General features: G+C 35.8%; 1 protein-coding gene across 1 annotated transcript; it reads right to left on the bottom strand.

The window, feature by feature from the left end:
• Positions 1-5,617: 5,617 nt before the first annotated feature.
• On the bottom strand, positions 5,618-6,556 carry LOC119537583 (olfactory receptor 51B2-like). Its single transcript, XM_037840103.1, has one exon. It carries the CDS (start codon positions 6,554-6,556, stop codon positions 5,618-5,620), a length of 939 nt encoding a protein of 312 aa, XP_037696031.1.
• Between the last annotated feature and the right edge of the window lie 5,875 nt (positions 6,557-12,431).

The following is a 12,431-nucleotide window of genomic DNA, read 5'->3' as shown; positions in this document are numbered from 1 at the left end:
GTAATAAGGCTGTTTCACTTTCTTCTCATTCAGCTATTCCCTGGATTAGCACTTTCAATTTCCTTCAGGAAGTTTTCCTTTGCATTCACAACTTGGCTAACTGTTTTGTGCAAGAGGCCTAGCTTCAGCCTATCTCAGCTTTCAAGATGCCTTTCTCACTAAGCTTAATCATTTCTAGCTGTCGATTTAAAGTGAATGACTTGTGACTCTTTGTTTCAATTGAACACTTAAAGGCTGTTGTAGGATTATTTAAAAGAATTTATTCTGTTTTATTGACATATATTCATATACCATACATTCACAGTGTACAATCAGTTGTTTACAGGACCATTATATAGATGTGCATTCATCATCACAATCAATTTTTGAACATTTTCATTATTCCAAAAAAAATAAAAAATAAAAATAAGGATAAAAATAAAGCAGAAAAGAATACCCAAAATATCCCATCCCTCCATTGCCCCCCCATTATCCATTTAATTTTTTTCCATATCAATATTACATATAAATATTTATTTAATTTTTGTCCCCATTTTTCTACTCATCTGTCCATATACTGGATAAAGGGAGTGCGAGCCATGAGGTTTTCATAATCACATTGTCACCCCTTGTAAGCTACATTGTTATACAATCGTCTTCAAGAATCAAGGCTACTGGACTACAGTTCAACAGTTTCAGGTATTTCCTTCTAGCTATTCCAATAAAGTAAAAACTGAAAAAGGATGTCTATATAATGCATAAAAATAACCTCCAGAATGACCTTTTGACTCTATTTGAAATCTCTCAGTCACTGAAACTTTGTTTCATTTCACTTCCCTCTTTTGGTCAAGAAGATTTTCTCAATCCCATGATGCTGGGTCCAGGCTCATCCCTGGGAGTCATTTCCTGTGTTGCCAGAGATTTACACCCCTGGGAGTCAGGTCCCCTGTGTGTGTGTGTGTGTGTGTGTGTGTGTGTGTGTGTGTGTGTGTGTGTGTGTGTGTGGAGGGGGCGTAGTGAGTTTATTTACAGAGCTGACTTAGAGAAAGAAGCCACATCTGAGCAACAAAGAGTTTCTCTGGGGGAGACCCTTAGGCACAATCATAAGTAGGCTTAGCTGTCTTTTTGCAGTACGTTATAGGGTTATTAATTGTACTAATTTCAATATTGTTCTGTCTCAAGGAACAGAGAGGCCCAAGGAGAGGGAAAGAGATAGGAACGGTTGGTCAGTGAAGCAGTCAGAACACTCACAACTGCTGATTAAGTTCACCATGTTACATGGGCACAGTTCATGGCACCCCAAATAATTGCAATAGTAATGCCAAAGATCACTGATTACAGGTCACCATAACAGATATAATAATAATGAAATTTTTGAAATATTTCAAGAATTATCAAACTGACATGGAGACATGACGTGAACACATGCTGTTGGAAAATTGGAACTAATAGACTTGCTTGATGCAGAGTTGCCACAAACTTTCAATTTGTAAAAAAAAAAAATCAGTATCCACAAAGCCCAATAAAGCCAAGTACAATGAAATAAGAGATGCCTGTAATAATGTGCCACATTTTTTAACATGTTTTCTTTATTGACTAAGGCTAATTTGGTGCAAGTGAAAATACTGTATCAAAGAGAAAGATAATGATAAAACTTTTAGCCTTTTAAAAAGGCTTATCTAGGAAGGCTTGTACAAAAGGTATACACTCTAATAGAATATTGTTTTATATATTATAAAGAGATATGACAATCAGAACTGATTGGTAAGTAGAATTATGTTTCCATTTTTTTCATTTCTCAGAGGTTTTGTTATATATAATTTATAATATAATATTTGTTATATATATTTTATAATATAATATTTTATAATATTGTAAAGAAATAAAGTTCACATCTGTTAGGTCTTTATGTTTTATAAATATTGAATTGCCTTTTCTAATTTAATCTTATTTAATCTTTCCCTTTCCTGATTTGTATGCATGTGTGACTATTTTTGCTTCAGCTTTGTATTACTTTACCTGTCTTTGCATTTTTTTAATTTTTAGAATATAATATACATACAGAAAAGTACATATTGCATAACTGCAGAGTTCTGTGACTTTTCACAAACTGAACTAACATGTGTCCAGTATTCAAATCCTGAAATAGCGCCCCTTAGAGCCACTTAGTTACTATCCTCACTTAGAATAATGCCTTCCTGAATTGTAACAGGATAGATCAGTTTGGCCTGTTTTTGTATTTTGTATAAATGGAATCACACAAGAGTTTGGTATTTATTGTTTTGCTCAACATCATGTTTGTTAGATTTACCCATGTTTTTGCTACATTTATATATAGTTCATTCATCCTCATTGTATAATAGTCACTTTACAAATATACTATAATTTCCTTACATGTCTGTTGGTAGGTATTTGAGTAATTTGGAGTTTTGGGAAATTGCAAATAATACTGACATGAACTTTCTAGTACATGTCTTTTGATGAACATAAACACGTATTTCTGTAGTGTCTATACCAAGGACTGGATTTTTGGATTTTGGGGTATGCATATGTTCAGCATTAGCAGGTATTGCGAAACAGGTTTTTTTTCTTTTTTTTTTAAGTGTTGTACCAATTTGTACTCCCTCAATAGTGAATGAGAGTTTCATTTGCTGTACCTCATCACTGACACATGGTATTGGTAGCTTTTTTTTTCTTTTTTCATTCTTTTTTTTTTTTTTTTCCATTTCAGCCATTCTGGTTGATGTGTAATGGTATTGTATTGTGATTTGAACTTGTGTTTTCTTGATGACTAATGAAGTTGAATTAGGCATTTGAATTCCTTTTGTATGAAGTATTTGTTCAAGCTGTCTTTTTTAAAATTTACTTGTAGCAGTTATTTATTACATTCTGGAAATGAAATTTTTTGTTAGATATATGTGTTTTGAAAATCCAGATAGACTCTGAAGCTTTCCTCTTCATTCTCTTCATGGTTTCTTTTGGTAAACCAACATTCTTATTTTTCATATAGATTGTATATCACTTTTGCTGTCTCTCTTTAAGGCATCTCATAATTTTAAATGTTCATTATCCTTTTAAAGCCAATTTGAAAGAGATTACTTTAAAAGGAAAATTTGAAGACTATTATAATTGCTACATTAAACTTATGTCATATTGCTTTATTTTTTTTCTTTTAAATATATTTTCCCCTCACTCTTCAGATTCTTTTTACATACACTGTTTTTTTTCCCTTCCCTAAACTGACTTGATTACACATGTAAATTGGTCAGTTCATTTCTTTCCCTCTTACCAAAACAATTAAAAACACCTGATTAAAACAAGAGAAGATAGCCTTAAAAAAATGCCTTGAAAAATGTTTTGTGTATATCTGAATACTCTATACCAATAGTCTATTTCATTCATCTTGGAAACAATCCTGTTTTTCCTACAGTGAGGAGCCCTCTTACACCTTGTCAGTGAGACTCATCCCACTGTGTGCCCAACAAGCATGCTCATGGTGCTGTTCCAACATGGTTCAACTCCTGTCAGACATAAGCTGCAGGGCTTATGGGTTCTCTTCGTAGGGGCTGCCAAGATGGAAATCTATAGGGTAGGCCTGCAGCCTGGAAACTCTCAATCAGAAGCAGATGCTGCAGAATTTCCAGAATTTCTTCTTCCTCAGGGAAACCTCAGTTCTACTTTTAAGAGCTTTCAACTGATTGAGTGATGTATATCCAGATTGTCACAGTTAATCGCCTTTACTTAATGTCAACTATTATAGATTTAAACACATCTATAAAATGCCTTTATAGCATCACAACACCTAGATTAGTGCACAATTTAATTACTAGGGATAATAAAGCCAAGTTGATACATAAAGCTAACCATTACAGGTTCCTTTCACCAGTATGTTCTATGAACTTATTGAAATTATTTCAGTTTATGACTAATGAATATATTAATGTGTTTCCTTGATAGTTCAATGTTACAGTATAGAATATTTCCTTTGGCCACTTTAATGTCACAACTTTATCCTTTGGACTTTTAGCTATCATAAATTTCCAGAATATTTTTCAAAATATACTTTAATCTTTTGATTGGTAGATAAGATCCAAGATCAATAATCACATTTTGGTTTATTGCACTACTGTTCTTAAAAGAACATAATCCAGAAATTTGAAATTATTTTTGTTCCTCCCCAAATTTTCTTTCATATAGCTTTGTAAACTACTTGCAATTCTTGTTAATTTTAGATCCTAAATATGTCTTACATCTATTCACTACATTCATCTTTGCTTTCTTAATTTTAGCTTCTAGTATCTCTTTATGAAACTACCCCAAAATTTCTTAGTAGTTTTATTGTTCTTCTCTTGCCTCACTCATATATATTTTATATACAGAAAGTGAAATTATAATTTGTAAACATCAATGAAATCATGTCATTTCCTTTTTTAAAAACTGTTCAATCTCTCCCCATGGCTCTTTGGAGAGATACTCAAATCCTTCCCACAGCCAACAGGATGTGGTGTGATCTGGAATCCTCTCTCCAGCCTCTCCTTAGAGCAAGAACCCTCTTCATGTCACCACTTTTCCTGGAAGGTTCCTCCATCAATCCCACATGAGACCTCCAGGCATACTACTTTCTGCTTAGAATATTCTTAGCTCTATTTTACTAGTTATTTTCTAATCCATCCTCATATCTCAGCTGAAGGAACACTTCCTCAGAGAAACTTTTGCTTACCTCAGTCTGTATATGGCTCATTAGAGAACCAATCTCAAAGCAATTTGTTCTTTCCACTTAATCACTAATAATAGAACTTATTTAAAATTTGGATTTATTTGATTTTTGATTCCCAGTGAATTGCAGTCTCCATGAGGGACTGATTTATGTCTGTTTGCTTACTATATCATCATTTTTGCCTAGCATATTGCCTAACTCCTAGTAGTGCCTTAAAATTCAGCCAAATAATTGCTACTACCATAAAAATAGACATAATGAGACTGATTTAAATTCCTTATCTTCTTTCAAACAATAACCTATTATAACATAAGATTTGTAAAATTAATGCATGCAAAAAAGGGAAGTATATAAATAAACCTGAAATTGTGGAGGCCTTTATCAGTATGGCCCTGATAAATCAATAGGTAAAGTATATAATAAATGAAATTATTTATATATTTTATAATTCTGTATTAAAAAGACCAATAAAAACTGGGAATTTTTGCAAAATAAATGACACACTAAAGTTCATATATAATGAGATCCTCAAATATGAATATGTTGACAGGAAAATGAGCAAGAGATATATCCAACAAGTCAAAAATGAGACACACAAATGGTTATAGCAAAGTAAAAATAGTTTGAGCAATGTAGCAATAAAAAAATAAACTGAATATATGAAAACTGCATCAGACTGCATTTCATCTTCCAGATATATCAGCATTTAGAGAGAACACAGGATGGAAAGAATCAAATCAACCTATGAACTGAACTTGGAAACTCTAGGAACTCAAGGAATGTCTTCTTTAAGGATTCATAAATGGTATTGAATCATTTGGAGAAGCAGAGGCTAAGACAGGAAGTTTTGATACATTTTGAAATTTATTCAGAGAAATCTCATATTCCCACCATTTTCCATGGGCAATAACATGTATCAGTTTAATTTCCAAATTTGCACTGAGATAAAAGACGGAAGAAGCCATATTGAATTTGTTTGGTCTTGATGCTATAGATGATAGGATTCATTAAAGGAGGGAAGAGGAAGTAGACATAGCTCATGATAATGTGGATCACCTGTGGCACATTCCTCCCAAACCGGTGGATGAAGGACAGACCAATCACAGTGACATAGAAGATGAGGACACAACCGATATGGGAGATGCACGTATTGAGGGCCTTGGCTCTCTCTTCACCAGAGGTGATACCCATGACAGTTTGAAGAATTAAGATATAGGAGAAAAGGATGATCAAAGAGTCTAGAAAAACAGTTAAAGAAACCAGAACTACAGGGTAAAGTCTATTGAAAGTTATATCTGCGCAAGCCAGTTTCATGACTTCTTGGTGAAGGCAGAAAGCATGGGAGAGAATATGAGAGTGGCAATACGGAAATGAAAAAAGACCCAAGATTACAGGCATGATAGATATAAAACCCCTCATAAATGCCCCCACCCCTAAGGTTGCCACTCGAGCATTGGTGAGAATGGAAGTATATCTCAAGGGATTGCGGATGGCAATGAAACGGTCATAGGCCATGGCAAGCAAAATACCTGATTCTACAATGGAAAGGGAGTGGATGAAGTATGCCTGCATGAAGCAGGCCCCATGGTTTATTTCCCTGTGATTCAACCATAAGACACCCATTACAGTAGGCATCGTGGTCAGGGTCACCATGAGATCTGTGCCTGCAAGCATGGCCAGGAAATAATACATGGGTTCATGGAGAGTGTGGTTATCCTTGATGAGATAGAGAAGAGTGCCATTGCCAAGAAGTACAGAGATGTAGACTGCAAAGAAGGGGATGGAGATCCAATGATGAGCTGCCTCCAGACCTGGGAAGCCGGTCAGCAGAAAGGGGGCAGCACTCACATTGGACCACATAATGGTTCAACAAGTAGAGAGCAGCTTTCTGGAAATGATGAACCTAGGAATCCAGCTTTTTCAGTGCAAAGATATCACCACAGCCTCGATCACAATCTTCATACTTGGGGATAAGTCATTGGTATGATGTGAATCTGAAACTACCTGCAGAAGAAGAGTAGAGATTTGCAAGCTGTACTAGTGATGAAAGATAGTGGTCTTTTTCTAATTAGAGGAAAATAATTAAAGCTTCTCAAATAAAAAAAAAAAAAAGTTGATTTTTCTTAAAGCATTAGACCCAACTACTGTGTGTCTACTAAAAAATATTTATCGCAAGTGATAAAAACAAAAAGATAAATAAGTAAAAAGGGTTAATAGCCTTCTTTTGCTGATTTCTTTGAATACATTTTGACTTTGATTTTATATTTCACAATCATGATAAAGACATTTTCATTTGAAACACTTTTCTTGATTCCTTGTAGAAACTGAATTTTGGTGTTTTGGGGAATTCAACAAACATCATCATCATTTCCAACTGCTTTGCCCACCAACAGTTATCCCTTTTTTAGATCCTGGCTACCAGAAGTGTGGCCCACAGACCAGCTTCATGTAACAAGCTTGGGGACATGTTAGACATGCAGCCTTAGACTCCATTTCTGCCTTGCTGAGTCAAAATGTGCATTTCAACACAATCCCCAGGTGACATGTGCACAGTAACATTTGAAAAGCTGTATTTTAAGCCTTTAATATCTGTTCCTTTTTTGGAAAGAGAAGCTTTTTTATTCTTCAACATGGTCTCCTCATTCCCTCATAATCTCCTTATAAATATTATTTTCTCATTCCACATTTGCCATTCACTGGTTATCTTTCTTGCCTCTTTTCCTTTTTGAAATAATTTGACATAATTGAATGCTCAGACTCTTCCTTTATGTCTCCTTTTTTTCACTCATGTTCCTCCAACAGTTAATTCCTGATGAGCTGCTGCATCTATGTAACTGGCCAAATTCCAGTGTCCCCACAGGCTAAAGATGTCCTTCATCTCCATTATTTCCATTTACTTGGATGCCGCAATCCAAAATAAAAAGTCTCTTTACCTGTTTTTACTTAACCGTAAATTCAGAAGTATGAATGCAGGTCACCAGCACTGATGCGTCTCTTCTTCCTGAGATGGCCTACTTATTAGACATAGATGAGAATCAGAATAAACCACAAAGACTCTAACTTTTGTGTGAGGAAATGCTCTGAGGTTACATCTGTATGAGTATGGCACTCACTGAGATAGTAAACATTGAGAGGGGGAGTTGCCTAGTATTGAAAGACATTTAAGTCTAATGAGGACATTCAAACAATTCTGATTTTTTCACAAATGCTGTTATACTCTGAAAAGCTCCTTTAGGCTCAAAAACATGAGAAGCAACCTACAAGAGGAAGATAAAGGCAGTTTGAGGAGGTAGATAAGTAGTGGTATCTATCTGCAAAAATAGCAGAAAGACATAAGGTCATCTATCCATTCAAGAAAAGAAATTCAGAATTATAAACTAGAAATCTAAACTCCAAAGACTGTGAAATCAAAACCTTTCTCAGCTTCTCCTGACATTAATTAACCTAAGAATTAATGAGGTTCTTTCAGAGATTGATAATAAAACCTTCATTATCAGATTTCATTATCAGAAAAATATTTGAGAAATAGGGAGGCTGAATTTCCCTCCAGAGCCTGGCTAGTGTCAGAAAAATAACGAGACAAAGAGAAGGCTATAGTAGCACTAAGAATGTGTAAAGATCATATCCTGGACCTCTTGAAATAAAGGACAAAAACAAGCAAAGATTTGCCCAGGACTAAGAGAGGACCCCAGTATTTATCCAGAAACAGGTAGGTGGGGCTTCTAGAACAAAAAGATATTATCATGACACAGATTCATTATACTTTCCTCAGGGCTAGGACTACACTGCATAAATCCTTACCCCTTACCTAGGCCCACAGGACATAGCATAAATAGGGCATGACCATGTATGAGTTTCTTTATTGACAGTTATTCATAAAATTACTCCAGGAGCACAAGGACCTGTTTGTCTGGATGAATGTGGGGCAGTGTTGGTACAGAAATTGACAGGCAGGTTTCAACTCAGAACACATAATTTTTTAGTGACTCCCTAAATGTTGGTTGTTACTGACTTAACTATAGCTGATGAATCCCTTCAGGGCTTGCCCTATACAGGAAGGTATAAAAAGGCTCTAGAAGAACCATTCCCAATGTCGTCTGGGACTAGTGGAAAGATTATTCTTTTGAATAAGCACAGATGTTACTGAGCACATGCTGCATGACTGACAGTGTATTTATTGCTGGGAAATCATTTAATAAACATAGCCCCTATCCTGAAACAGCTGAACTTAATGATGACTCATTCTAGGCATCCTACTAACCTGATGTTCAGATAATGACATTTTTCTAGGTGGTAGGATTCCTAGATGCTATAACAACCTCCTCCCATCTACCCACCCCACACACACATAACAGTCCATGAAAACTGCCCAGTGCACACCATATAGGAGCATAACGTCTCCTAATGACCATGCAGGAAGGAAAAGACAGAGGGGACTTGGGTGTGTGAGGAAAGACATGATAGGAAAGCTATTTGGGCCTCAAAAGAAAATACTGAATACATCATGGGGTCCAAATAAACAAATGGAGAAGACAGAGTTACACCTCCTCTGCCTTATTTGCTCTTCTACATACCTTCCATTCCTCCTGAATGAGATGAGGCACAGGGGTAAGGGGCCAAGGCCAGGGTTTTACATTTTTTTCTGTAGGGAGTACCATTGCCAACCACCTATGTCCTTTCCAAGAGACAAGTTACAAGAGAAAATAAATGTATACACACACACACAGACAGACACACACACACAGAGAATTTCAAGTTCTGTGTTTAAATTAAAAAAAAAAAAAAAAGGCTAAGAAGATCTAGCCAGAAAAATGGATAGGAGGACTCAATGTCACATTTAGTTCAGAGCATTCACACTTATCCTGATGCCTATTCATGGGTCTCAGATTAGAAACTCCAAACTAGCCTTGAACACCTTTGTTGAAAAGGAGGAAAAAGTCTGTGCTCTAGGTGATGCCTGTCTCAGCCAGGATGTTTTCTGTGCAGGCCTCTGGAAAACCTACCTCTGTGCTTCCCTTGACTGCATCTAACATAAGAAAGAAGGGGAACTATTCCTTATTTCTGTTACTGGCACTCACCCAGACCGCAGTCTCACCGCTGGAATAGGGACCTGTTGCATCTCTGTTTCATGACTTAGTCAAGATGCTTCCTTCTCAAAGCCCAATGAAGAGGCCCCATTAGAGAGCTCATATATGTGCAAATCACCTCCCCAAGGTTTCAGCTTCTAGCCCCTCAGGAGACTCCTTAATCTCTCCAATCTTTCTTCTTCCTGGGGAGAAGAGGGACATTCTGCTGTTGTTTTCCAGCCTTTTGGGTGTTTACCCAATGATGAGAGAGGGAAACTGAAAACTCAGATGCCTACAGGGATGGAGATGCCAGGGCTTGATTAGGGGATTCTCAACATCCTTGGTATCAGGATTTAGGAAATTCATGCATGTCCTTCCAATATCAGTGGTAGACCAGTTGCTTGCTTGTGAATTCCAGTTGCATTTTTGTTTTCTTGTTTCATTAGGGAAATTAGTTCTGATCCAAAGGAACCTCAGTGAATCTGTTAACAGCCATGTGAATGATGGCATTTCATTTTTTGTCTTAAAATTGCTGTTTATTTTCAGGTCATTGCCCATTTTGTGTCAAGTTCAGGGTGTGGGGCATGGTCTGTTTATTCACAGAATGTAAAAATATAATGGGAACTGGAAAGACATTTGGTAAACACTTAGATAACTTAACTTATTTAATCCTTACCATAATTCTTAGGAGTATTTGTTTAATCAAAACAGTCTTTTATCTAAGTTATCTAAGTGTTTACCAAATGTTTTGTTTTGTCTTATATTTTCAAAAGGGTATAGAAGAGTGCCATGTTTTACCATGAAAATCCATAGCACTATCAGTACAGCATGTGGTGTGCTTTGGGGGGCACATAGAAGGTATTTCTGGGATTAGGGAAAACTTACCAGAGAAAGCAGCATTTAAGCTGAGAATTGAACAATTAAGCAGAGAATTGAACAATGAGAAGGTAGGAATATGGTAGTTGTAGATGGGTTAGGGTGATAGTTGCATACTACTGTCTGGTAGTGGTTTCCCAACAGAGGGAAAAACATTCACAGGTCATGGGATAAGGGGAAATAGAGTGAAATCTAACAAAAAATAAGTTTAATATTGCTAGAACAACAAAACATGAGGGAAAGCCCAACACAAAACACAGCAGTAGCAGCTTCTGATCAAGCAGGCTCTTACTAATCATGTAAGGAGTCTTGATTTTGCCCTCAAAACAATGTGTGTGAAATAAGGGGAAATTGAAATTGTCATATAATCATTGTTACATGTGTACTTTGGTTGCAATATGAGGAACAAATTTGAAAGGGGGAAGAGTGAGTGAAGAGAGTATCAGGATACTATAATCTTGATGAGCTGTGATTAGGTGTTGTCAGTAGGGTTGGACAGAAGTGGCTGGATGAGAGATTCTAAGATTTAGAAAGAATAGAACTTGGTGACTGATTGAATGTGGTAGATTCAATACAAAGACATCTGTATTTTTTTAATTTAGCTGAGTGGTGGTATTTCCATTTACTAACAGAGGGGTCACATGAAGACTGACTTTATTCATTTATCAACAGTTATTTGTTGATTGACTATTTTGTACTAGGCATTGTTTTACATTCTGGATTTAGAAAAGGGGGAAGGAAATCAGTTCAGTTTTGGACAATATTCAGGAAGAGATATCTCCTAGAGAGTTATATATGTATGCCTTGAATTTGGAAGGCAAGTATGAGTAGAAGAGACTTGGGGATAATTAGGAATTGTGATTCAATCCAATTCGATTTGATCAAGATTAGAAATTAATTACTAGAATTAATTGATAAGAGCCTGTACTTTGGAGCCAATCTGCTTGAATGTGAATCCTCAGATTCTTATAGATTCTCCGCCTTTACTCACTCAGCACATCCCCATCTAGAAAACTGGGGTGATGGGCAGTGTTAAAAAGATTGTTGTGATTAAACAAATACTCCTAAGAATTATGGTAAGGATTAAATAAGTTAAGTTTTCCGAGTGTTTACCAAATGTTTTGTTTTGTATTATATTTTCAAATGGATATAGGAGAGTGCCATGTCTAGGATGGACTGACAATGGGCAAAGAACATAGGATTATGGCTTGAAAGTCTCAAAAGATCTCAACAATAAAATCTATCTGGGATTTGAAGGTAAATGAAGAGATAAGGGAATCAGAAATAAAAGAGTCAGTTGACTGGAGAACCCAGTGTGGTAGGAAAAGATATATTGAGAGTAACTGAGTGAGAAAGCAGGAGTACGATAATTTTCAAAGGCTATTTAAAACTCTTTATAATTATCAACTGTATATTTCACTATATGAAAAAATCATAAGGTTAACAATTCCCCACTTGCTGAGTACTCTTCCCTCCTAACTCTGAGTGTTGACAGGTCAAAATATTGAGGTCTTCGTCTTTGTCAATGATGATATTACTATAATTAATGGAATATATTAGTGTGAATAGCAATCTACTCACTTTGCAATTCTTGCAAGACTCTTACAAGGTGCATTTTGTTATCACTGAGACTCAGTGATTAAGTGACATTTTCAAGATCACAAAAGTTATGAGTTAAGGAAGCGGAAGGAGAACTGCTTTTTTCTTCCAAGTTTGCATTCCTTTTACCATACTATGCCAATTAATTTTTTTTTAATTTTCTTCATTTTCTAAGAAAAATTTGGCATAAATGA

Source organism: Choloepus didactylus, chromosome 6 (assembly GCF_015220235.1).
Source record: "Choloepus didactylus isolate mChoDid1 chromosome 6, mChoDid1.pri, whole genome shotgun sequence".
Classification (NCBI taxonomy): Eukaryota; Metazoa; Chordata; class Mammalia; order Pilosa; family Megalonychidae; genus Choloepus; species Choloepus didactylus.
This window is presented reverse-complemented; position numbering and strand designations above follow the sequence as displayed.

Excerpts from the sequence above, each read along its gene's own strand:
- LOC119537583 (XM_037840103.1), bottom strand. The coding sequence starts at position 6,556 with ATGTGGTCCAATGTGAGTGCTGCCCCCTTTCTGCTGACCGGCTTCCCA.